At 54.8% G+C, this 25412-nt stretch overlaps 1 protein-coding gene across 1 annotated transcript in view; it reads right to left on the bottom strand.

Moving 5' to 3' along the window:
- SLC6A20 (solute carrier family 6 member 20) overlaps positions 1–24963 on the bottom strand; it is a 38797-nt gene extending 13834 nt beyond the window's left edge. The window contains exons 1-5 of the mRNA XM_025989241.2: positions 24744–24963; positions 9528–9668; positions 7822–7913; positions 3916–4143; positions 502–612 (exon numbers count right to left, since the gene is read on the bottom strand). Of these exons, the coding sequence (XP_025845026.1) occupies positions 502–612; positions 3916–4143; positions 7822–7913; positions 9528–9668; positions 24744–24864 (693 nt within the window). The 5' untranslated portion in view covers positions 24865–24963. The remainder of the gene's footprint in view (positions 1–501; positions 613–3915; positions 4144–7821; positions 7914–9527; positions 9669–24743) is intronic.
- Positions 24964–25412: the final 449 nt, after the last annotated feature.

Below are 25412 nucleotides of genomic sequence, written 5' to 3'. Positions count from 1 at the left end.
ATTTGCTAAATGAAGAGCTCCTTTTGTCCCAAAGGCAACAGTGCCCCTGCCTCCTGTCTCCACACCCCCTGCTGCTGGATGAGCATTGGCTGTGGGGTGCCGGGGAGCACAGAATACCCTGCGGAGTGTGGATTCTTCCCTGTAGGGAAGGGGTACGTGGAGATGCACAGCCAGGAAAGACAGGTGGTTGGGGCATGAATCACGTAGTCCACAGGCTGCCAGGAGGGTGCGAGCTGAGAGTGGATGGGCCAGGAGACCAGACCTGGGGCTGTGGTAGTGGTCGGTCGGGGCGCAGGGAGGACAAGGAGGAGGAGTCAACAAAAGAGTCAGTGCCCCAGAATGAACGGGGTTTGGGGCCGGCCTGGTTGAGGAGGTCACCCAGCGCCCATGGGCAATCCACTCTGCTGCCCCAGCCTGGTGGGCTCCCACCCACCTCCCTGGGTCTTCCCCTCTTTCCACCCATCCTGGAATATGGCAGGTCCCCTTCCCTCCAGCCGGTACCTTGGGGGTAAACATGTAGGACAGGCCGTTGGTGGCTCCGTGGAGCGTGAGGCCCCTGACCAGGTAGATGAGGAGCACGCAGTAAGGCAGCGACGCGGTGAAGTACACCACCTGCGGGCACCAGGGGGCACCAGAGGGCAGAGTCAGTCTCGGAGACGCGGGACCACAGGGCCCCTTGGTCCCTGGGACAGACCCCTGGGCCCCATAGAGCACACGGCACCGGCACCGGCACCGTCCTGGGCGTTCGGGCTACCGACGGCTGGAAAGGCATGGCCACAGGCTCTGAGTGTGGGCTGGGGAGCTGGGGTGCTGGCATGCATTTCCCCGCCTCCGTAACCGCCAGGCAACCTGCTTCCTAGACCAGAGGAAACTGGATCGAGGCCTCTGCCTCCCAGCCTCCCTGCACCCGGGCTCTACTGCAGAAAGGATTTGGGTATACCTAGGGCATTGCTAGTTTTAATTGCTAGAAGAGAGACAATGTGAGCGATCCAGGAAGATGAGCCCAAAGAGAAAGCCCACAGCGTGTGTGTGGGGGGGCTGGACCATTTGGGAACCAGATTCCTTCCCCATCGAGCTTCCTAGTGGCCCCCATGCAGCAGAAAGCACCATCACCTACCCCATTTATGGCGTCTTTAAAGAGAAAAAGAAACTCAGGGCCTTGGATCAAGGGCACGTGTCTCCAGAACTGAGACCAGGGAGAAGCTTGGTCATGAGGGCTCGTGAAGGAAAAGTGGTGATGGTGGTGTGGGGATGGTGTCCCTATCAGAAATATGACTGAAATTCAACAATCTGAGCTTGTTTTTTTTTTTTTAATAAAAGGCTTCACTCTTGCGGGCTTTAAAGCTGCACATGAATGGGACTTTTGGTCAATCAGGTCTTCTCGGGAACCCTGGGTGGTGCAGCAGTTTAGCGCCTGCCTTGGGCCCAGGGCGCGATCCTGGAGACCCGGGATCGAATCTCACGTCAGGCTCCCGGTGCATGGAGCCTGCTTCTCCCTCTGCCTATGTCTCTGCCTCTCTTTCTCTCTCTCTGTGACTATCATAAATAAATAAAAATTTAAAAAAAAATGGGTTGTTGGATAAATGGGTCAAAGCAGCAGTCCTAATTATTAAAAAAAAAAAAAAATCAGGTCTTCTCTTCCTTTTTTTTTTTTTTTTTTTTTTTTTAGGTCTTCTCTTCCTGCTGACATGCATCACAAGCTCAGTGGCATTTTATCCTTGGTTCTCATGGCAGTTTTGGCAAACAGTCTCGTACTTTGGTTTTGCTAACTCTAACTCTTCCACTGCCTTCAAATAGGGACCTCCAAGCGCACGCGTGCCTGTCCAGGACCGGCATCTTTCCTCTGTGTCGACTCGGATGTGCACCAGAGCCTCTTTACGTAAAGCACAGAAATACTTTGCAAAATTCTATCCTGCGAGATAGAATTGCTTGAAGGTCCCTCATGTGGGACATCTGGTTGGAGGCCCACGTCCAGATGGGCTTGGATGGGATCGCACTTGGCCCTCCATTCCTACTGAGGTGTGGCACCTTCATCCTGGAAATTCCCAAGGCCACCAGAAGAGCGGCCATGCCCCGGGCACACAGGCAGAGGTGGGGCCTGCCTGTTATCATTGGTTCTTCACTGAGGTCATCATAACTCGAGAAGAGTCATCAATCCAGCTGACTTGACAAGAAAATAAACCAGGAGTGACATGGAGACAGATGAGGGCAAGGACATCTGACCAATGAGCTGAAGAGGGGTGACCAATGTCCATAACCAGTGGACACATAGGGGGCACTGAGAGCAGGCCCTTGGGGCTTCCTTCCTTCCCCTTAGGTCTGTAAGTTTCCTGGCAGGCTCTCTGGGCTCATTTCTCCTCATCAGGGAAGTCAGACATGTGACCCAGTCTACATCGTTGGGAGGAACCATTTCTGACCAGTCTACAACAACTCTTGGTGGTGGTGGGAGGGGGAGCGGATATTCTAAGAGAAGAGGTGAGGAAATACCACACAGTTTTTAACAGGATTGCTGCCCATACATAAAGCTATTGGGGGCACTTCTGTCTTGGAGGGAGGGTATGGCTTGAGTAGAGGAAATAGTAAGAATAAATAAGAATTCATGGCATGACATGACCTCGTTTTGCACATTTATAAATGATCTAGAAAAGAGGGCCTCGTCACATGTTGAAGCTTACAGATGCTGACCTCAGATCTTTTGTCACGTTCATTAGAAACAAGCAAAGACAAATTGCAAAAAACATTTTTTTTTTTTTTTTACGAGCATAAAGTATGAGCCAAGCTTCAAGATGGTGGCCATGGGATGAGTATGGTGCTGGGGTCATCACAGGGTGCCTAAAATATCACGAGGAGTTCTGGTCTCGCTGCCTCAAGAGAAACACAGTGGGGCTGGAGGAGGCGACTCAGGTGGTCAAGAGGGTGAGGACAGGTGGCCTCTTAGGATCTTCTGAGGGGAACAGTTGGGGTGAATTATGTCATAAAAGGTGTGGAGAGAGCAAATAAGAGGTAGCATATCAGACCAGGATGGATGATGGGGAGTCTCAAGAGCAAAGCTGGGTCTGCCCTGGCTCTGCCCTTGCTGGTAGGTGCCCTTGGGCAGGTCCCTTTTTCCCTCTACGCTCCAGTGGGTGGGATAATGAACTCTACTGTGAAGGGCTCCTGCAAGAGGGAACAAGGTGCATGCCCGACCCCCCGGGGATGAGCTAGGAGGAGTGACCACGTATGAGGCAGGGCACGCCCCGGGCGGCCAGGCATCTGCTGCAGATCCACAGAGCTGGCAGGTGCTAGAGACATTGCAGGAAGACTGTCTCCATGGGGGCAGATTAAAGAGCATCTCAGCCCCTGCGGGAGTCTAAGCCTGGGAACACACCAGGGAGAGAAGGTCTATAAATCAGGCCTGACAGCTCCGCGGGGTCAGTGACAGCAGCTTAGAGCAAAGGTTCTTGGACTCAGCGGCAGATTAGATTAGATTAGAATCACCCGTGGGAGCTTTTAACTACCCGATGCCCAGGTCCCTTCCCACACCGATTGCTCCAGGACCTCCCGGGGAAGACTGAGACCCCAGAATTCTAGAAGCTCTCCGCATGTCACTGACGTGCAGCTGAATTGGAGAGCCAGCAGCTAGGGGGTCTTGGGGACATCTCCAGCCCAGGGAAAACTTGCTGTTGAGTTGCTCGGTGCCACTTGGGTGGCACGGATTTGGGGCTGGCGGGCACAGACCTGCTCATCCCTTTAGGTAGCTGGGGGAGTCCTCATTTCAAGGCCACAGCTTGGCGCGGCACTGGCCGTGTCGCCTAGGAGTGACTCGTGCCAGCGACGCTGTCGGCGCCCTGCTCCCCAGCACGGCTTCCGCCCCTCGAGTGCGGGAGGCAGCCCCGTGGCACTGCCCGGGCCCCGGGGGAGGCTCTGCGGTCCCACCTTGCCGGTGGACTCGGTGCCCCGCAGGATGCACAAGTACACGACGAGCCAGGCCAGCACGAGGCAGAGCGCCGGCTCCCACTGCACGCGCCCGCTGTCCTGGATGGACGGGGAGATGTTGAGGGTCTTCCTGTACCAGAAGTACTGCGTGGAGGACGCCTTCTCACACTCCTCGTCGTAGCCCGTGCGGTTGTGGTTCAGCGGGCACACGGACCACGGCAGGGGATCCTTTGGGATCAAAAGAAGCATTACACGGACAGGTGAGGGCGGAGGCCGAAGGGCAGGGTGGGGAGGATGGGCACGGCCCCGATGGGAGGGTGCTGGTCCCCAAAGCACAGGGGCCCGAGTACCTGAAGGCAGACAGGGAATGGGAGGGTTGGTCAGGGGCACGGATGGGGCGTGGGGGGGGGGGGAGAGGTGGGCGGAGGGCTCCACACACAGTGCCACCCTACAGGTGTTTGTTGAGGATGACCTCGCTCTATCATGGGTCCAAAGCCTGGATCAAAAGGACAATGGCCGGGCCATCTATGCGAACAGAACCCACAATGTCTGCAGCAAGGAGCCCAGGGGGCTCCAACCACCGCGTCTGCAGTAACCACCCCAGTGTGGGTGGGCCCTGGTCAGGGACCACCAGCTTCCCTCACTTGTGTGCTCCCCAGCTCCAGACCAACCGGGGAAGGCCAAAGATGCTCCCCTCATCACGTGGCTAGCACACCCACCGTCTCCCACACCTTCCAATTGGGGCACACTGGGGGCCTTCCCTCTGCCTCACACTTGCCCACCCCTCTGCCTGCCCCGGGGTCTGTGCCAAAGGCAAGTGGTAGGGAGCTCCGGATAAATAGCATTTGGGTGGACTCTGCTTATTTCCACACATTCTAGCAAGTCCTGGCTTGAATAAGACTTGGGTCCTGCCCTAACTGGTGGTGGAGACAGGCCTCTCCCACGAGGGACTCTGGGTTTAAAGAGTCAGGTGGGGATGAGGCACAGCCTCCCTGCAGCCTTCTTGTGCCCCTAAGGCGGAGTCTGGCACCGCTGACTTCGTTTGAGCCTGGGTCAAGCTATACCTGAAGCAGTGCCACTCCCGGACTCTGCAGATAGAGCCAGGAAGAGCCTCTTCTGCTTCAGCTGGTTTGAACTGGGTTCTCCATCACTTTGGAACACAGGAGCCTAAGGATGTGCGTGCCCAAGGACCGTGGCCCAAGGCCAAGTGCTCATACAGGTACGAGCTGAAGGAGGGAGGGCAGTGGATTTAATTCTGGCTCCGGAGCGGGCAGGGGGGTGGGTTAGGAGTCCCACCTCTGCTCCACCAGGCCCCACATCAATCACTTCTGGTTATGTCAGGGTCCCATAAGCTCAGATTTCATTCGACAAAAGTTCTCCATGGACAGAAGCAAGTCCTCGCCCGCTGGGTTCCATCTGTGCATTTCATAGGAAGCAGATGCCACCGAGGGGCCAGGGCTGCTCTGCCACCGAGCAGCTGGAGCTCAGGTTTGAGTCCACCTGGAAAACGCTCCAGGGGACACTGTGTGGGTGGGACCCCGGCAGCAATCGGTGGTCTTCGCCCGTTGGAATGAGTGGATTTCCAGCTTCAACGTGGAATTACTTCCAAAGACAGCCACCAATGGTTCCTTCCATTGAAAAGTGGCATCTATGGCCCCTCCCCGTGACTCCCGGCTGCCTGGGATTTGCTTTGACCAGGAGAATGCAGCGAAATGGGGACGCCTGGGTGGCTCAGCAGTTAAGCATCTGCCTTCGGCCCAGGGCGTAATCCTGGAGACCCGGGATCGAGTCCCACATCGGGCTCCCTGCATGGAGCCTGCTTCTCCCTCTGCTTATGTCTCTGCCTCTCTGTGTGTGTGTGTCTCTCATGAATGAATAAATAAAATCTTAAAAAAAAAAAAAGAAAAGAAAATGCAGGGAAGTGATGCCTTGCTCTTTCCTGGCCGGGGCTTCCTGGGGCCTTGTGGCAGTCATTGTGGCCCGCCTGGAAACCGGCTGATGTAAGGAACTTCGGGACACACTGCTGAGTGACAGGGACTCATGGAGGGAGTGACTATGCGGAGCCAACTGATGAGGTGCGGGCCACAGCCAGCACCACTCCCCAGGCAGGTGGGAGGGTCCCTTGTGGGCCTGGAGCCCAGTGGAGCTACCCAGCCTACAGGCCCTTGGCCATTCAGCCGGCCAGTGTGGGACTGACTGGTCCCCCCACCGCTGGACCACTGCTGAGGCAGCCTGGCCCGGCCTGGTTTCCAGCCTTGGCTACGGGATTGAATCCCCTGGGGGAAGGGACGCTTTAAAAAATATTTTAAAAATACGGTGCCCAGGCTGCACCCCCTGGGACTCTGGTTTCATTGGTCTGGGGTGGGGCCTGGGCACGGGAGTTTTGAGCACTCCCTGGGGGATCCCAGTGCAGAGCCAGGGTGAAGAGGCTTTAGCGTGTATGTAAGGGTTGATTAACCTGCCCATTTCCAGGTACCCGGCCTCCCCTCCTCTGTCTGAATCAGTGGGTCAGGCTGGGGTCATTGCATCTGCATTTCTATTAGCCTCCCCCCCCCCCCCCAGGGAAGGTTAGACAGGAAGCTGGGAATACTGCCTGGTAGTGGGATAGACAGGAGCATGGCCCCTGAGGCCAAGCTCTGAGCTACTCAGCTCCCCTCTGCCTCAGGCACTCCAGGGCACCCCACATCACAGGGCGGTGGTGATGGTTCCTAGGTGATTACTTCTAATGTGCTTGCAACTATGCCTGGCTCAGAGCAAGTGTGAGTGAGTGCCCACTGCTCATACCGTCCCTGCCCCTGCGTGAACACACAAGAGGTCTCCAGAGCACAGGGAGTGAAGGGGAAGTCCATGCGCCCATGAAGGATGGAACGAATGGACCATTAAGTGATTTTCAGGAATTGCTGGTCCTCATACTTTGGAGAGTTAGAAAAATGTGTCTCATTTCTTGTTTTCACACTATGGAACATGGTCAAACTATTCTGATTTTGCAAAAACAGGACACGTTGCTTCCATCTTTGGAAAACTGTCTTTATACAGATCTGTAACACTGGCGATGTGTCTGGCAACCATTATTTGGGGGTGCTGTTGTGCAGTGCACAACCTGCCCAACTGCACATGACAGCTCCACGCAGAGGAGGAGGAACGGTCACTGGAGTGAAGAATAAGGGCCGCTGCTATTTCTACCCAGAAGGGGGAAGAGAGGCAGGGCTGTGGAGTCAGGGAGAAGAAGAGGGGCTGCAACTAAGCTCAGAGCAGAGAGTCCTTCCTGTCAGGGACATACACAGGGCATTTTTCAGTGGAGGGACCCGGGTAGGGCTGACTGGGTAGCCAGAGTCGGGCGTGGATGTGGCATCTTCCCAGTGTCAATGCCAAGTCCCCGTCATTGAGGTCATTCCTCCAAGAATTCCTGGGGGTGCCAAAGATTCAAGGCTGTGCCCAAGTGTTCCAGAGAGTGGCCTCACAGGTTGGGGGACCCCACAGTCCATGGCCAGCCCTGCCTTGCTTTGGGGGACAGTGTGTATCCTGTGGAGGCCTGGTTCAGGGGCAAGGGCGTGGCACCTGCCCGGTGACCTTCTGTCTGAGACGGGGCTGCTGGAGGGCCAGAGGGGGCAGTGGGCAGGGGGGCCCCGAGAGTGAAGGCAGGCATGGAGGAAAGGCAGTGAGCAGGGGGTGCTCAATATTTGCTGCTGCTGGTGGGGGGGTGGGGGGTCACATCTTTCAGAGAGAACCCGGGGAAATCTAGAAAGCTGCTCCCCAGAAAAAATGGACACACGTGCATGCACACACAAAGGCCAGGGCGGTGGATGCGGGGCCTACATGCCCACTGTGGGGTTTGGGGTGCTCGATGTGCCCCCAGCCCGAGGCCACCACCCCCAATCTTCATCCCCCCTGGGGGCGGCCACTCACCTGGAAGGAGTGGAAGAGGTACCAGAAGGCCCAGGCATTGATGATGTTGTAGTAGGTGGCGAGGAAGAAGGACGCCACCACGCTGGCGAGGCCTGTGAGGGGCACAGGGGCGCTGAGGCCTGCCCACAGCCCCGGCCCCACCAGCCACTCCCCATCTTGGCAACACCCGGGGCCCAGGTGCTGTGCTGAGTACTTGAGGTGCTTCGGGTCTTCCCGACAACGTCGTGGCGGGGGTGTCACTGCCTCCACTTCCCAGGGGAGAAACGAGGTGCAGAGGCTGCCCCAGGGCGCTCAGCTCTTAGTGGCAGGAGGGCGCTTAGACCCGAGCGGAGAGGCAGGCTGCCCGCCAATGCCACCCCGGGGGCTGGAGTCACAGACGGTCCCCCACGGCTTCCCCCAAGTGGGGTCGCTCATGCCCAGCCCTACCTGGTGGTGGGGGGCCATGGGAGCCTGGGGAGTGGAGGGGACAGGTCTGCCCCAAGCTGGCCAGCCTGCAGGGGGGCGGGAGCACGCAGCCAGCCCACGCGCCCCAAGCCACTGTGTGCATCGTGGCGCAGCCCACTCCCTGGGACCGGTGTGGGTGGCGGGCCTTGGGCCGCGGGGGGCGGGGGGGCATTCACACTACCAGCATCAGTAAATGCCCCGGCCCGGCCCTGCCTCCCGCTCCTTGGGCGAGAGCCGGTGGTTAAACATTCGCCAGCACCCCTGCTTGGCGCAAACATCTGGTATCTTCCCTCTTGGCAGCAAATGCCACCTCGGAGAAGCCCTCTGTGATCCATCACTTGGGCAGGTGGCAAAACCACACACCTCCTTGTTAAAGATTAACAGCCCTGTGAGATGAGGAGGCAGCGCGGGGCTGGGGGCGGGCTCTGGAGGATTTGGGAGGCCACCGATGTGTCCCTTCAGCCTCGAGACTAAACCCCAGCCGGTTTACACCGTCCGCGCTCCTGAAACCCCACTTCGCTTCCCTGGCCGCCTTCCCGCCTGCGGGCCGGAGGGTTGAGCAGAAGAGACCGTGGCCAAGGCTGGCCAAAGGTCCTCCTGCTCACAGGCAGCCCTGGAACGTGAGGGTTGTGCAGGGCAGGTTAACCATCTCCCAGAGGTGCCAGGGACGCCAGCGCCAAGTCACCCGGGGGGGGGGCGGCACCGTGGTGCCCTGCTTACAACCCATGTGCCTCTGCTTGCACGCACTGGAGATCTTGAGAGCGCCCCACGGCCTGGCAGTGGTGTGACAAAGATTGCATGGGCTCATGTGCATCTGTCGTGCGTGATGGCACCTGGCACATAGTAGGTGCTCACCGAGACGGAGGTGTTGTTAGTAATAATTAGCAGGGAGCACTTAGGGGAGTTCCCTGAATGGTAGCTGGCTGGCACGCTGACTTCTAGCTCCTTGGTTGGGCGGCTAGCTCCCTCTTACAGAAGAGCAAACTGAGGCCCAGAGAAGAGAAGCATGGTGACCTCAGCTCCCCAGCGGGTGTGTATCCCCCTTCTCACTGCCATGTGGGTAAGAAATCCAGCCCCTCTCAGCCGACATTCTGTGGCACCCCCTCCTGGGCCGTGTGTCCACCCATTCAAGGGCTCTCTCTTAGGCCTTGTGCTCACCTTGCTCCAGCTGTTCCGCCAATGGGCCTCCCACCCAACCCCCCGCTGTCCAGGATACGGCAGGGGGTCTCCAGGTGGGCAAGGACTGGAGAGTACCCACTTACCAACACCACTAAGGTAGGGGCTGATGGTCCTCCAGGCACCGATGCTGCCCTGCCGCATGCGCTGCCCCACCGCCAGTTCCAGGTACAGCAGAGGCATGCCCTCCACAAAAAGCATGATGATGTAGGGCACCAGGAAGCTGCCTGTGGGTGTCCAGAGCCAAGACCGGGCCATCACTGATGGGTTTTACTCGAGCCCACATGACCTCCACGCACGTGTCCTTCCATCCACCCTCCCTTCTTTCCTTCAGTCTTTCCATGTGTCCATTCATACCTCTGCTTTCCCACCCATCCTCTCACCTTTCCATCCATCCTCCATCCTTCTGCTTTCACCCTCTTCCTCCTTGTTCCACAACGCACTGTTTCTTCATTCCTCTCACCTGTCATTCATCCATCTGTATTCTTCCATTTGTTCATCCATCCACCCACCTATCCATCCAACCAACCATCCACCCTTCCAACTATCCACCTATCCATCCACCCATCCAACCAACCAACCACCCTTCCAACCATCCATCTATCCATCATCCATCCATCCATCCATCCATCCATCCATCTATCCATTCATCATCCATCCATCCACCCAACCATACACACATCTAGCCATCCATTTACCCATCCAAATAGCCACTGGTCCACCCATCCATCTAGCCATTCATCCATCCATCCACCCGAGTACCCACTCATACATACTCCCCTCCACAGATCAACCGAACCATTCTTCCATCCATTGATCTATCCATCCATGCACCCATCCAACCATCCATCCATCCATGTATCCTTTTATCTTTCATTTATCCATCTGTTCATCTATCTATCCATGGATGACATGTGAACTTGTCAGTTAAAATGTTCAAATACTTCCATCCTGAATGATCAACTGCCACCGTTCCAAGCCCCTTGAGTGCCTTCCTCAATGCCCCAGGTGCCCCAGCTCCTCTGCCAGAAACCCTAGTCCATCTTATGTTGTACCGGCCAATGGCATGGTGTGTATGTGTTGGTCTCCAACAGACCGAGCCTAGGTCACCATTTTTTCAGGGCACCTCTACTGTGTGTGTATCTGTTTTATACAGTGGCCTTCAGCCTAAAATTTTATTTTGATAAAGAGTACAATGACTAACACACATTTAAAACCTGCTGGTTCCTGAGGAGCCACCCACAAACAAGTTCCTGTGATGATGGTGGGGAGCCAGGCAGTATGGATGGAGCTATGGAAGCCCTCTCTACTGCTGACACCTGGACAGAGGGACAGAGGTGGGCAGCCTGCTGGGGGCTCCCTCCACCCCTGCCCTGCAGAGCACTGCCCTGCTTCTTCTCCCGTGAGCCCCACCCCTCCTTCCCTCCTTCTCTAAAGCCCCGCTCATCCTCCCCCCCCCCCCCAGCTCCTTGGCAGTGGACCTGAGAAAAGGTCGAGGAGGAGAAGAGGGCAGGACTCCTGATTAAAATAAAACCCTGACACTACAGCTGTAGGGGTTAAGGGCTGGTTATAGAAGGAATTCATTCCAAAAATGTTCAGGTAAACGTGCTTACGTGAACATCTAATACTTACAAGGATGCCTCCACTGAATATATGGGTGGCCTCAGAGCCCACTTTCTCCCCCGGCAGGATCTCACAAACCCTCTTCCGACCACAACCTGTACATGTGCATCACCCCTCTAGTAGCTGCTCAGTATTTCACTAGGTAAACACACCCAGACTCCTTTCATCTGTCCTTGGACATTTAGCTGTAGCCAGTGCGACATCCTCTCCTAAATAGAGCAGTGGGACAAAGGCTGGCCCTCATGTTTGGTTCTTTCCTTGGGATAGAAATCGCAGAAGTAGGATGGCTGGCACCGAGACCAAGCAGAGATGGAGCAGGGCCACCTCGTACCCTGGAGAAACAGGCACCGGCTGTGCGCACGGGACTGCCAGGCCTTTGCATTCTGAGTCTGTGCTCCCTGCCCACACTGGGGCCTACGACAAGCGTTCCCTCTCACTTCTGGACTCTGTTCTGATGACGCCGCCAGGCCCTGCTCCCTTCCTGCCCTGCAGAAACATCTTTTGGCATCACACCAGGTTCCTCTTTGGTAGCAGGGAGTCTAAGAGGCAGGCTGCTGGGGGCTCCCACCCACCACAAACCTAACAACAAAGGTTGTGTTGGCACCACCTGTTCAGAGCAACATTCAAACCCTCAGTGGTTAGAAGAAAAGCTCATTTTCACCCAAGGTGTTAAACAGTAACCACATGAGGCCTGGCAAGGTCTGTGGCAGGATTTTCTCTTTGACAGGGCATGCCTGATGGCCCACTGCCCATGGGAAGGCTGGAAATCCAAGGTCTGGTGCCCAGGTGGGGGCACGGGGGCTCTCGAGGCCTGCCCATCAGACAGTTCTACCACCCCTCCAACTATCCAAAAACACAATCCGAGTGAATTTGCTCTGCAATTGTTTTCTCCAAAAATGGTGTTAGGACAACTGAACACCCATATGCAGAAAAAATGAATCTCAACCCACATCTCACATTTTAAATGCATCCCCCCCCCCAACAAATATCTCAAATTGGATCACAGACCTATATGCACAACTCAAAACTATAAAACTTCTAGAAGACAGCCCAAGAGAAAAACTTTCTGACTGCAGGCTAGGCAAAGAGTTCTTGGCTACCACATCCAAAGCACTATCTATGAAAGAAGGTATGGATAAGTCAGATTTTGTTTTTAAATTGTGTTCTATGAAAGACACAATTAGGACAATTAAAAAGGCAAGCTAAAGACTGGGAGAAACATTTGCCGAAGACATATCTGACAAAGGCTTAGTGTCTATATTTATAAAGGACTCTCAAAACTCAATAATGAGAAAATGAAGAACTCATTAAAAAAATGTATGAAAGAGGGGATCCCTGGGTGGCTCAGCGGTTTAGCACCTGCCTTTGGTCCAGGGTGTGATCCTGGAGACCCGGGATCGAGTCCCATGTCGGGCTCCCTGCATGGAGCCTGCTTCTCCCTCTGCCTGTGTCTCTGCCTCTCTCTCTCTGTGTGTCTCTCATGAGTAAATAAATAAAATCTTTTAAAAAAATGTATGAAAGATTTGAACAGATGTTTCACCAAAGAAAATATATGAATGGCAAATTAGCCCATGAAAAGATGCTCAACCTTGCCATTCATTATGAAAATGAGCACATTCTAGCCACACCGAGATGCCACCACACACCTACTGGGACGGCTAAAATAGAAAAATGCTGACAATACCAAGTGTTGGTGAGGATCTAGGGGAGCTCCTGTGCCTCGCCAGTGATGTAAGATGGCACAGCCACTCTGAAAAGTGGCTCGCCAGTTTCTCATGAAGTTAAGCACACACTTGCTGTGTGATCCAGCAATCGTATGTCTATGTGTTTGCTCTAGAGAAGTGACAACGTTCACACAAAAACCTACATGTGCATGTTTATGGCAGCTCCATTCAGAGTTGTCAGAAACTGGAAACAACTTAATGGCCCTCCACTGGGTGAGTGGACAAGTAAATTGTGGTACGTCCATACAGTGAAATGCTACTCAGCCAGTAAAAAGGAACAGACTACTAATTCATGCAACAGTGCCAGAGGCACTCAGAAACATTATGCTAAGTTAAAGATGCCAGATTCAAAAGGTGACATACTGTATGATTCCATTTTTGTATTTTTTTTATTCATGATAGACGAGAGAGAGAGAGAGAGAGAGAGAGAGAGAGAGAGGCAGAGACACGAGCAGAGGGAGAAGCAGGCTCCATGCTGGGAGCCTGACGCAGGACTCGATCCCGGGACTCCAGGATCATGCCCGGGGCCAAAGGCAAGTGCCAAACCGCCAAGCCACCCAGGGATCCCCCATTTTTGTAAATTTTTGAATTTAAATCTAATCAATTAACATATAACGTATTATTAGTTTCAGAGGTAGAGGTCAGTGATTTATTAGTCTTATTTCACACCAAGTGCTCATTCCGTCACATGCCCTCCTTAATGCCCATCACCCAGTTACCTCACCCCTAACCCCCTCCCCTCCAGTGACCCTCAGTTTGTTTCCTATGATTAAGAGTCTCTTACAGTTTGTCTCCCTCTCTGATTTTGTCTTGTTTTATTTTCCCCTCCCTTCCCCTATGATCCTGCTTTGTTTCTTAAGTTCCACATATGACTGAGATCATAAAACTGTCTTTCTCTGATTGACGTATTTCCCGTAGCATAATACCCTCTAGTTCCATCCACATCATTGCAAATGGTAGGATTTCATTTTTTTTTTTTTGATGGCTGAGTAGTTTCATTGGATATATATATTTACCACATCTTTATCCATTCATTTGTCCGATGGACATGTATGGTTTCATTTATATGACATTCTGTCCCCATTTCTATGGAAACAGATCTGTGGTTGCCGGGGGTTGGGAATGGAAGGGCTGACTATAAGGGGCATGATGGTGGTGGTGGTAACACAACCATACATTTCTCAAGATTCATAGAAGGGGACACCAAAAAAAAGTGTGTTTCTACACATACATATTTCTCAAGAAAAGAAAATTTAGTTTTGTGATCACTCTGAAAACAAGTCCATTAGCCAAGAGCCAGAGTCCCACTGGCCTCTCCCCATGTTCCTTTGATATAAAATCTCTGACCCTGTTTTAGCCTGAGGAGACCCCCTCGCCCCTGTCATCAGGAAGAGGAAGACGAAGGCCTTCGCTCCCGCGCCTTGTCGGGGCACGCAGTGGGGGATTCAATACGGCTGCACAGTCTCTGGAGCCGCTCCTGAGAAGACCTTCCTATTTCCCTGCCCATGAATCTGTGCTGGTCCTGGGACCAGCTCTGTCCAACAGGATGTGGGGGGAGAGGATGGCATGGTGGTTCCAGAGCCACCACCTCCTGGAGTGCTCCCTGAGGCCGCTACATCTGGAAGCCGGTCCAGGGGACCTGAGGATGAAAAGCTACATGGAGGAGAACCAAGGGCCCATCCAGCTCAGGGCCAAGTGCCCACGTGTGAGGGCTTCCCCGGCAGATGTCGCCAGGACAGCCAGGCCTGGTGAAGCCCGGAGGGAGAAACGCCCAGGCACCCACAGAGCTGCAGGAAAGAATTCACTGCTTTAGTCACTATTTTTTTCCTTTTTACCTCTCAATACTTCATCACATAGTTCTTAAAAACAAGGACATTCTCTTGCATAATCCCAGGGCAACGGGCAGAACCAGGAGAGTGACATGGAAGCAGCACTGCGATGTAAGCCGCAGACCTCACTGCAATTTGACCGACTAGCCCACGCCTGTCGTCCCTCTGGTCTCCCCGTCACGAGCAGTGTCTCAGGCCACCTCTTGTCGGCCAACTTCAATCGGGGACAGCTTCTCAGGCTCTCTCTGTCTTTTGTGACCTTGACACATTGGAGAGGACGAGTCAGTTCTTCTATGGAATGTCCCTCGCTTTGGGTTTTGGCAGGAACACCCAAGCCATCTCGGTCTTTGTCCAGAGGCACGTGATGCCGCCTTGCCCCATTCCTGGCTGGGTTAACTTCGCTCGCTTGGTCAAGGTGGGGTCTGCTGGGCTTCTCTGCGGGAAGTTGCTGTTTGCTCCTGGGAAATGATTATATGGCTGGATGGGAGACACTCTGAGCCAAAGCAGGCATCCTCTGTCCCAGCATCAGACCTCTGCCCGCTAGATTTAGCAGCCACTGAGGATTCGTGTGGGAAACGACCATCGTTGTGTTGGTTGCCAACCGGCCGACGGGTGACTTTATAATCGCATCATTCCTTCTAAGTCCTTAAGCTCTAGAATGGTCTGTGCTGCAGAGATAGGTCACGGAGTGCGGGTGGCACGGGCCTGTGAGCGACTGCATGACCCTGGGTGAGGGGGGTGTTTCCAGTCACAGGGGACATTTATATTCCGAGCATATAGAGACAGCTCTGAGCCTGGAGAGCTCGTACTCACTGCCACCTCCCCAGTGCCCAGTATTACGTCTCGGCCGCAGTCCCCTTGGTTGGTCTTCTTGTGTCCACTCTACAGCTGCCCCCGCCCCCGAAGGCTGATTGTCAGATTGCATCGCTCTCTGTCTCCCCCATTCCCGCCCCCTACACCTGATCAAAGCCTCTATGGCTCCTCCTTACACCTAGAATAGCACCCACATTCCCTCCCATGGCCTCTGAGGCTCTGAGACCTAGGGCTCCCATTTCCTCTCCAGGCTGGTGGCCTCCCTCATGTCGCTGCAGCTGAGTGGCCCTTCCCGTTGGTCCGGCCTCTGCACACTTGCTCGTGCTATTCCCTCTGCCTGGATTGCTTTTTCCTTTCTCTCATTTCTCTGCCAAACCTGCCTTCCTCACAGGGACCTTCTTGGTCTGCCTTGGTGACCACAGCCCCCACGCCACAGTGATCCTGCAACTTCTCACCCCGCTGGACCTCCAAGCAGTGACCCATGTGACATTATGCTGCAATTTTAGCTGTCTACTTGGTGTCTGTCTCCCTCACTTAGCATGGATGCTCTTGCTCGCTGGTCTGCTTGGAGCAGAGGTGAGCAGAGAGCAGAGCACAGTGCATATTTGGTGCATGCAGGACAGGATCCTTCAGGCTCACTGGACCTTCCACACACATGACTTCCTCCAGGAACCTCTCCGGATCACCCAAAGCTGAGTGGTTCTGTCCACCCCAGCTCCCGAGTGCAGAGATGCAGTCTGCCTGGCCCACAGCTGAATCTTCAGTTCCTAACACAGGGCCCGATACGAAGTAAGGGCTCAGTGAGTGTTTGCTGAATGACTGCTTGATGCTAAGTGTTCTACGTGGGTGGGCAATTTGTGAAGCTCTTACCAGAGAGAGATGATGGAGAGGTCTGGGAAAGTCCATCACGTTGCTAAAACCAGTGTGTCTTTCAAAATTTCATATCAGCTTCCTTCGAACTCTTGCTTTATTTTGTGGCCGTATCAGGTAAGACGGACCTTGGGCAGGTCTACATTGGCCTGCACCTCCCTCAGAAGGGGTGAGCACTCAGAAGACAGTCTTTGGCTCTAAGATAATGTACCACTGATCAAGATACAAGAGCCACGCTAAGGCATCAGAGCAAATGTCTACCTCCAAAATCGATTTGCTTTGAGAAACAGAAGAAACGGGGAGCAAATTTCTAGCACTTGGTCCCTAAGAGTGAAAAGGATGCTATGTTGATAGAACAGCCTCAGGCAATGAGGAAGAAAGGACAATTTAAGGATAAAGAAGATTTTATGAAGATGAAAAAAATATAGCGAATGAATTTAAAGCCAATGGAGGCTATGGGGGGATGGAGGGGTGGAAACCCCCTGGGGATGCCTGGGAGGCTCAGGGGTTGAGCATCTGCCTTTGGCTCAGGTCATAATCCTGGGGTCCTGGGATTGATTCCTGCATTGGGCTCCCTGCAGGGAGCCTGCTTCTCCCTCTGCCTGTGTCTCTGCCTCTCTCTGTGTCTCTCATAAATAAATAAAATTAAGAAAAAAAAAAAAACACCTTGTAGTTCAGGGGAAGAGGATAAAGTGGAAATGACAGAAGGTGAGGCATGGGCAGCAACCCCAAGCATCCATCTCCTGTGTCTCTAGAAAGAACCAAGCAGGAGAGAAGACTGTGGGCCCAGCAGCTGGAAATACAAATTCTACCCGATATTTCCCTGGCTGTGTCATTGAAAGGGCTCGCTAGTCCCACGTAAAAATTTTTAAAAAGTCTTGTAAGAAAAATAAAAGTTTTTGTGAGTTACTGCAGCAGGGAGTCAAAGCGATGGGCCCTCCTGAGCCCTGGAGGCGCGCATCTGAGTTTGCCACCTGCAGGATCGGCCCCGTAGAAAACACTGGGGTGGCTCAGCCCTGTCTACACGTGACCAACCTGGACCTGACGAGCATCAGATGGTGAGAAGGTGGGGCGCAGAGGCACCCTGAGAGGAGGAGGAGGGGCCCCAGGGACAGAGCAGCCTCTCCCAACGGGGTGGACACCTGTACCCTCTCGCCAGGGAAGCCCACCCCGGAGGGTTTCACCTCGTCAGGCAGCCCATCGCGCAGCCCCAGAAGCCCATTCACGGGGAAGAGTGGGCTCCTACCTGCAAAAAAGCGCTGATTTCCGGTAGGAGCGCTGGCTCACCCTCCAGTGGGCCAAGAGCTGGCCTGAGACATTTGTACTCAGTACGGGACCCGGGGAACACTCTGCACCTGGCCCTGGCCCCGCGCGGCGGGGGATAGACGAGCCCGAGGCAACACTGATGAAGATGTGCTTAAGACCGAGACGTGCGGCTTGCAAGGTTTGTGAGATTAAGTGCAAGTTGGAGAATGGGCACGTTCCTTACGCTACATCTGTAACCTGTAAACGGAACCTCGAAGAGCGGTGTGAGTTCAGTTTCAAAGACTGAAATGATTTTGGAAACGACCATCGCAGGTAAAGTCAAATCAGCAAGACACAAAATCGCATACAAATTATGCCTCTAGGGCAGCCCCGGTGGCACAGCGGTTTAGTGCCGCCTGCAGCCCGGGGTGTGATCCTGGAGACCCGGGATCGAGTCCCATGTCGGGCTCCCTGCATGGAGCCTGCTTCTCCCTCTGCCTGTGTCTCTGCCTCTCTCTCTCTTTCTGTGTGTGTCTCTATGAATAAATAAATAAAATCTTAAAAAAAATATGCCTCTGATTTTGTTAGGTTGCAAAAAAATATAACAGTCATGACTTTTGGGTACTGGACTTTTGGGAATTGGGGGGTGATTTTGTATTTTATTTCTTTGTACGTTTCTCAATTTCCCAAATTTCCTACCGTGAACAAATATTATATACATTTATGACCTCCAACACACACACACACACACACACACACACACACACACACACACACGAGTTCGTCATTCTAGAGCACGTTGCTACTTACTCCTCTAACGATCGCAGCCAGTTGCCCTGTTTGCCTCACCCAAGAAACTCACTACAAGAGAAATTCCTCTCTGTATGAAATTCATCTCCACAAATCTCTGTCCTTTGAGACCCACGAAGAGACCAAGCAATCAGATGCAGCCACTTGCAGGGGAAAGTTTGCTCAGGCTTTCAAACTCACACTCTTTCCACTTTCATACCTTTGTCTCTACAAAACCACACAGGGACTTTTTAACCTGATTTTTTTTTCTTTTTAGGGTGTGTGTGTGTGTGTGTAAGGGGATACAGACCACAAGTTCCCAGGTGATGCAGAAGCTGCTGGTCTGGGGACCACACTTTGAGAAGTGCTCTGCTATTCCCTGCAGCACCCCATCCTACTGTCACCTGTCTCCTCCTCGTTCACCCCTGCCCATCTTGGGTCTCCCCTAAAAGTTTGTTATTTGGAGTCAACTCCAGTCAACTTTTGGAAATGAAGAACAGAGACACAAGTAAGAAAAATGAAAGTTCCCTTTCACCCTACCTGACACCTTGGTCTAAAACCTGTAGATGCCCATTCCACTGGCCCTGGTCCCTCCTTGCCCATCCCCTGTGCCAGCAGCATCAGCACCAGCTACCCTGGTGAACGGGGTCCTGGCTTCCATCTTGGCACCTCCCAGTCCCCCGTGGCTCTGAAGGCCCTGCTTCTCCGCCTGAAATCCTGGTTCTGCTGTCCAAGTGAAGTTCCATCTTGTCAACCTGTTAGTCAAAGACCTTAGGTTTGCATTCATGCTGGACTCTTCCTCATGTCCCCTCCCACCATGGCCCTGGCCCCCACCCCAGATATCCTGGCCACATAGTTTCCAGCCATTCCCTTCAGATGCTCATCCTTCTGTGTCTTTCGCACACACGGCTTCTTCTGCCCGGAATGATTTTGTCCCTAAATCTACCAATGAGCTGAGACTCATCTGTCCAGGCCTAGATGAAATGCCACCACTGCTGGAAGCCTTTCTGGGCTCTTTCAGGCAGTCAGCTCTTCTGCAGAAGGGATATGTTCATGACGTGGCATCCTCAAGGGTGATGGCCAGCTTTGTCCCTGGCCCGCAGCAGATGCTCAATCGATAACTTGTTGAAGGACTGAAATTAAATTCCTAAGAGGTTTTATTGTTGACTGTTTAATTTTCTACACTCCTGCCTTTTTGGAAAAGGATCTAAGATGGAAGTTCTCATCCCCAGTGCACATCAGGATCTCCTGGGGAGCTTTAGAGCTACTACACCATGAGACCAACCCTATCAGGATTTGGGGTGGGGAAATCATGGATGTCAGGGTGTTCCCCAGCTCCTGGGGGATGCTAACGTGTGGACAGGGTAGAGGCTTCTCCACTGGCAGGTGGACGTTGTGTCCTGGCAGGGGGGTCTTCCCACCATGGGGGACAGGGGTGAGCTGTGTCAGAGTCCACGGTGCTGTGCATGGTAAGTCACGGCTTTAACTTAGGGAGCCGCTTTTAACTTAAGGAAGAGGAGGTGTCCCGGAGAGGGCGAGGAGCATGGGGTATGCCCCACAGAGGGAGGGTGTACATTTGGGAGAAGGGCAGGGGTGGAGGGAGGGCTGCCTGAAAGCCACAGGGGACACTGCGGACACCAGGTGCTCATCTGGGCCACCTCTGGTCACAGTGTGGGGAAGGGCCCTGAGCTGGAGCCAGTTTGGACCTGGGAGGAGGCCTGGGCCTCTGGAGCAGTCACTTCTGTCCTGCCTTTATCAGAACAGGAAACCCTGACACCAGGGGTCTGGGGAAGAGCCTGGCTCTGACATAGAAGTGGCCTGAGCCCCAGCTCCACCTCCAGGAGCCGCCTTTTCTTTCCTGGACTTGTGTCCTACTTCTTAGTGGGGACAACAGGACCAACTGCAGGGGTGTTGGGAGGAGGACGTTGGGTATTTGCAGGAAACACTTCACTGTGTTGCTACTAGGAGCCCAGACATGCTGGTTCCCAGCACTGAGTCTAGAAGCCCAGACTTGGCTTCTCAAGGGACTCACTGAGCACATTTTTCTCACCTACCATCTGGAGTTGACTTTGGAAATTTTGTGTGGTCAAAGTGCTACAACCTTTGAACTTCAGGCTTCTGTCCCACCCAGGAGAACTGCAGAAACACACATGCACATGCACCGTGCACACACGCACACAAGTGAGCAGCTGCAGTGCCATCCACGTGTCCGGCCGCGGGGGCACATGGGGCCAGCTCAGACCAGCTCTTGAGGGCTGGCTGTGTGCACCTCTGCTAGCCCCACATCCTAGGACTTTACGCTGTCACATCCCAGGACATTCCAGTGTGAAATCGGCTATGGGGGGAGTATGTACAGTGCAAGGATCATCAAATGCTGCCAGTTAGATCTTACTTCTCCCACCAGAAGCCAGCTGCTCAACGTTTTCCAGCACCTGGCTACCAGGCTCCTAGCAGCTGGTGGCCCGGTGGATGACACAAGAGCAACCCTGACCTTGGTCCAAGGATGTGCAGCATCAGCACCACTTAGGACCTTGCTAGAAAGGTAGATCCTGCCCCTGCCTCCCCGCAGGTCTCTGAGTCAGAATCTTGGGGGTGGGGAGCAGGGGCCTGAGACCTGCAGTTCATCAGGCTCCCCAGAAAGGCTACAGTTGGGGGTGCCATGCTCTGAGTGCCAGAGAGGAGCAGACTGGGCGTCGAGGGGAATGAGACATCCAGTCTGAGTGTCATCAAACCAATACAGGCAACTGTCCCCCAATTTCCTCCTCTTCACCAGATATAATAGAGAGAACACTCCGGAGGAAAAGCATCCACACTGCCACCAGCCACGCAACTGTTCCCATTTGTCTGCCTCTCTTCTGTGACTCGAGCATGTTTGTATGAAAAGCAGTTTCTGGTGCGTTTCTTTCCTACAAGGACATTTTCATCCTGAATTTCTTTCCAAAGAACACCGCCTTAGATGCCGACACGGTCGCCGAGACCTGCTGACCCGTTCAAGAAGAGGTTTTGTGCCCTTTTATGTTTCCTCTAGTGCCGGCGCGCTGCACAGAGCTGGTTGGTACCCGGAACGTAATCTTCAGAATTAACATTCCTCGTGCTGGGCCTGGCCCCGGAGCAGGAAGGACACAAGCGCCCCCAGTCACGGGCCCAGCCCCGTGGAAAGGAGCTCGGACCCTTAATCCGCTTTATTCTGGCAAGTATTTTGGCGCAGCTTGGCTCTGTAGCTTATAAACAAGCCCTTTGTTGGCTGGAGGTGGTGGGTCACGGTGCTGCTTAGAAGGAGGTGACACTTTCCTGATGTGGTTGGTTTACCTCTTAGGTTTAGGTAAAGAATGGGTCTGCAAAGGGCTGGGGTTTCGGGCCACATAAATCACTTATTAAAAGGTAACACCACCCGACAGGGGAAGACCCTTGGGAAAACCGCCGGCATCCCCACCTCGCGTACCCCGCGCTTTTCCTAACAGAGGTTGCTCAGCTGTCCAACAAATATTCGTTGGCGCCTCCTCTGACCCCACCAGTGGGGCTGGGGGCTGGCAGAGAAAGGAGGCCTCCAGGCCACCGACAGCTTCCCGGGTGGACGAAATGGCTCGTGCAAAGAGTGGAGGCAGAGAGTAGGCATTCGCGGACAGAGAACTGTCCAGAACAGTTGGTGGGGCTGGAAGATGAGTGGCGGGAAATGGAGTGGAAAGAGGAGCAGGTGTTGGGTGATGAAGTCCTTACTGTGCCAGGAGAAGCTGTGGGGTCCTTATTCTGTAGACACTTATGCTTAAGAAGGTGCCACCCGCACAGCCTATATCTGCCCACCCCGGACCCAGCCAGCCTCTCCTCGGTGTCTGCCCATCTGTCAGCCATCACCCATCTCTCTCCAACCACCCAGCCAGCCCGAGTATACTCTATACCAGACACAGCTTTTTTTTTTTTTTTTTTTTTTAAGATTTCATCCATTAATTGACAGAGAGAAAGCGAGAGAGCACAAGCAGGGGGAGCTGCAGGCAGAGGGAGAAGGGCGAAGCAGGTTTCCCGCTGAGCAGGGAGCTGGACATGGGGCTCGATCCCAGGACCCTGGGATCATGACCTGAACCAAAGGCAGACACTCAACTGACTGAGCCACCCAGGTGCACGACCCCCGCCCCCGCCCCGCCCCTGCCCCAGGATTTCTTCTTTCCTTTTCCAGGTCTTAAAGGTCCTGCGGTTCCCCTAGTAAACTCCTTACATATATTCTATTTCAGCACTACTCCTACTGACCTGTGTCACCTGCAGACTATTCAGGGGACGGTGTCATTAGAAACAAGGAAACTGTCACGTGACAGCAAGGCTCACCTGGCCAGGTGGTTGGAAAACATGCAGCCAGGACAAAGGTATCATAGGTAGGTGTGCTGAGCACAGGAGGACGTGGAATCTCATCCTGACCAATGATTCTTTCAAAAGTCAGTTAAGAAGCTGTTACGACACATGGCAAGCCATGCCCTTCCCATAATTATGATGTATTTATACCCTTCAAATAAAAAAGGGAATCAGAGTTAACCTTTTGTCAGGTTTGGGGTTTTCTTTTTTTGAGCTGGTTGGGGGAAGGCAGGGGAGCAGTAGTTTAGGTTTGGTCCTTCTTAAATGGGTTAAATTGTGTAAATAGTTTGGTCTAACATCTTTTATTGTCCTTTATGGTGAAAAACCATTCCTAAGTATAGATCACACACACACACACACACACACACACACACACACACACAGTCCAAGGCAAAGAAAAATCACCCTGAGATAACCATTATCAACATTTTGGCATATTTTTTTTCTCCTTCTCTTTTCTTGGCATATTTTTGAATTTATTTTATTTATTTATTCATGAGAGACACACACAGAGAGAGAGAGGCAGAGACACAGGCAGGGGGAGAGGCAGGCTCCATGCAGGGAGCCGTCGTGGGACTGGATCCCAGGACCCCAGGATCACACCCTGTGCTGAAGGCGGCGCTAAACCGCTGAGCCACCTCAGCGGGGCTGCCCCAAAACCAATGTTTTAATAGGGAATTTAAAGAACTGGCTCAAGATTCTTTTAACCTGTTTCAAACCGAACTGCTTGGAGCATGTTTCGAATTTGGCAGAGGTTTCTGTTGAAGGGGACAATTTCCTGCTCACTTTTTGCAATTAAATGTCAGGTTTACTCACTAGAAGTCAGACTATTGCCCCATGGAGAAAACAGTCCAGAGCGTCCTGCTCACAGAGCTGGGGTGCAGGAAGGGGCTCAGCAGCACCAGGGGCGGAGTGGGGGGCTTGCAGGGGGAGGGGGTGGGGGCTTTGCGGAGGGAGTGGGGTGGGGGCTTTGCGGAGGGAGTGGGGTGGGGGTTTGCGGAGGGAGAGGGGTGGGGGCTTTGCGGAGGGAGTGGGGTGGGGGTTTGCGGAGGGAGTGGGGTGGGGCTTTGCGGAGGGAGTGGGGTAGGGGCTTTGCGGAGGGAGTGGGGTGGGGGTTTGCGGAGGGAGTGGGGTGGGGGTTTGCGGAGGGAGAGGGGTGGGGGTTTGCGGAGGGAGAGGGGTGGGGGTTTGCGGAGGGAGTGGGGTGGGGGTTTGCGGAGGGAGTGGGGTGGGGGTTTGCGGAGGGAGAGGGGTGGGGGTTTGCGGAGGGAGTGGGGTGGGGGTTTGCGGAGGGAGAGGGGTGGGGGCTTTGCGGAGGGAGTGGGGTGGGGGCTTGCGGAGGGAGAGGGGTGGGGGTTTGCGGAGGGAGTGGGGTGGGGGCTTGCGGAGGGAGAGGGGTGGGGGTTTGCGGAGGGAGTGGGGTGGGGGCTTGCGGAGGGAGTGGGGTGGGGGTTTGCGGAGGGAGTGGGGTGGGGGCTTGCGGAGGGAGAGGGGTGGGGGTTTGCGGAGGGAGAGGGGTGGGGGTTTGCGGAGGGAGTGGGGTGGGGGTTTGCGGAGGGAGAGGGGTGGGGGTTTGCGGAGGGAGAGGGGTGGGGGTTTGCGGAGGGAGTGGGGTGGGGGTTTGCGGAGGGAGAGGGGTGGGGGTTTGCGGAGGGAGAGGGGTGGGGGTTTGCGGAGGGAGTGGGGTGGGGGCTTGCGGAGGGAGTGGGGTGGGGGTTTGCGGAGGGAGTGGGGTGGGGGTTTGCGGAGGGAGAGGGGTGGGGGTTTGCGGAGGGAGAGGGGTGGGGGTTTGCGGAGGGAGTGGGGTGGGGGTTTGCGGAGGGAGAGGGGTGGGGGTTTGCGGAGGGAGAGGGGTGGGGGTTTGCGGAGGGAGTGGGGTGGGGGCTTGCGGAGGGAGTGGGGTGGGGGTTTGCGGAGGGAGTGGGGAAGGAGTTGCGGAGCGCGCAGGAGGGCGCCTTAGGATAAGCGCCGGGCGGACCGGGGCGCGCGGGTCCGAGCCGCGGGTCTGCACTCTCGCGCGCCTGGCTCCCGGCTGCCTCAGTTTCCCGGCCCGGCGCGCCGCACTCACCTCCGCCGTACATCTGGCACAGGTAGGGGAAGCGCCACACGTTGCCCAGGCCCACGGCGTACGAGATGCAGGCGAAGACGAACTGCAGCGAGTTGGCCCACAGCGGCCGCGCCTTCTCCATGGCCGGGCGCGCGGGGCTGCTTCGGAGCGCGGCACCGGCGCGTCCCGCCCGCTCGGCCTGGGGGTGGCCCCGCGCCCGGGCCGCCGCCGCTCGCTCGCTTTTTAATTGCTAATCTCATTAACGCGCGCCGCGGAGGGGCGAGGCTGGTGAACGGATGACGCCGAGCCCCACCCCGCCCGGCCGCCGCCGCCCGGAAGGCGCCCGGGATTGCGCCCGGGAGGGCGCGGTGCGGGGAGCGCGTCGGAGCCCGCAGGTGCTCCGGGCCACCTGCCCACCGTCCGCTCGGTGCCTCCTGGGTGCTGGGCATCGTCTGGGCACGCGCCGGGGGCCACACACACACATCCCCAACCCTGTGGGACCCGACGTTCCCGAGAGGGAGCTGCTTACATTGGCCGGGATAAAAAGGTCCCATTTTCAACTACTGTTAACCCACAGAAAGGACAATTTCATAGTGGCCCATTTTAGTCCTTTATATAAAAGACTGAGACAGGAGAAAGGCGACTAAGGCAAAGCAAAAGGGTGAGCAGTACCGTGGGGGTAGGCTGGGG

This window comes from Vulpes vulpes, chromosome 9 (genome assembly GCF_048418805.1).
Source record: "Vulpes vulpes isolate BD-2025 chromosome 9, VulVul3, whole genome shotgun sequence".
Lineage (NCBI taxonomy): Eukaryota > Metazoa > Chordata > Mammalia > Carnivora > Canidae > Vulpes > Vulpes vulpes.
This window is presented reverse-complemented; position numbering and strand designations above follow the sequence as displayed.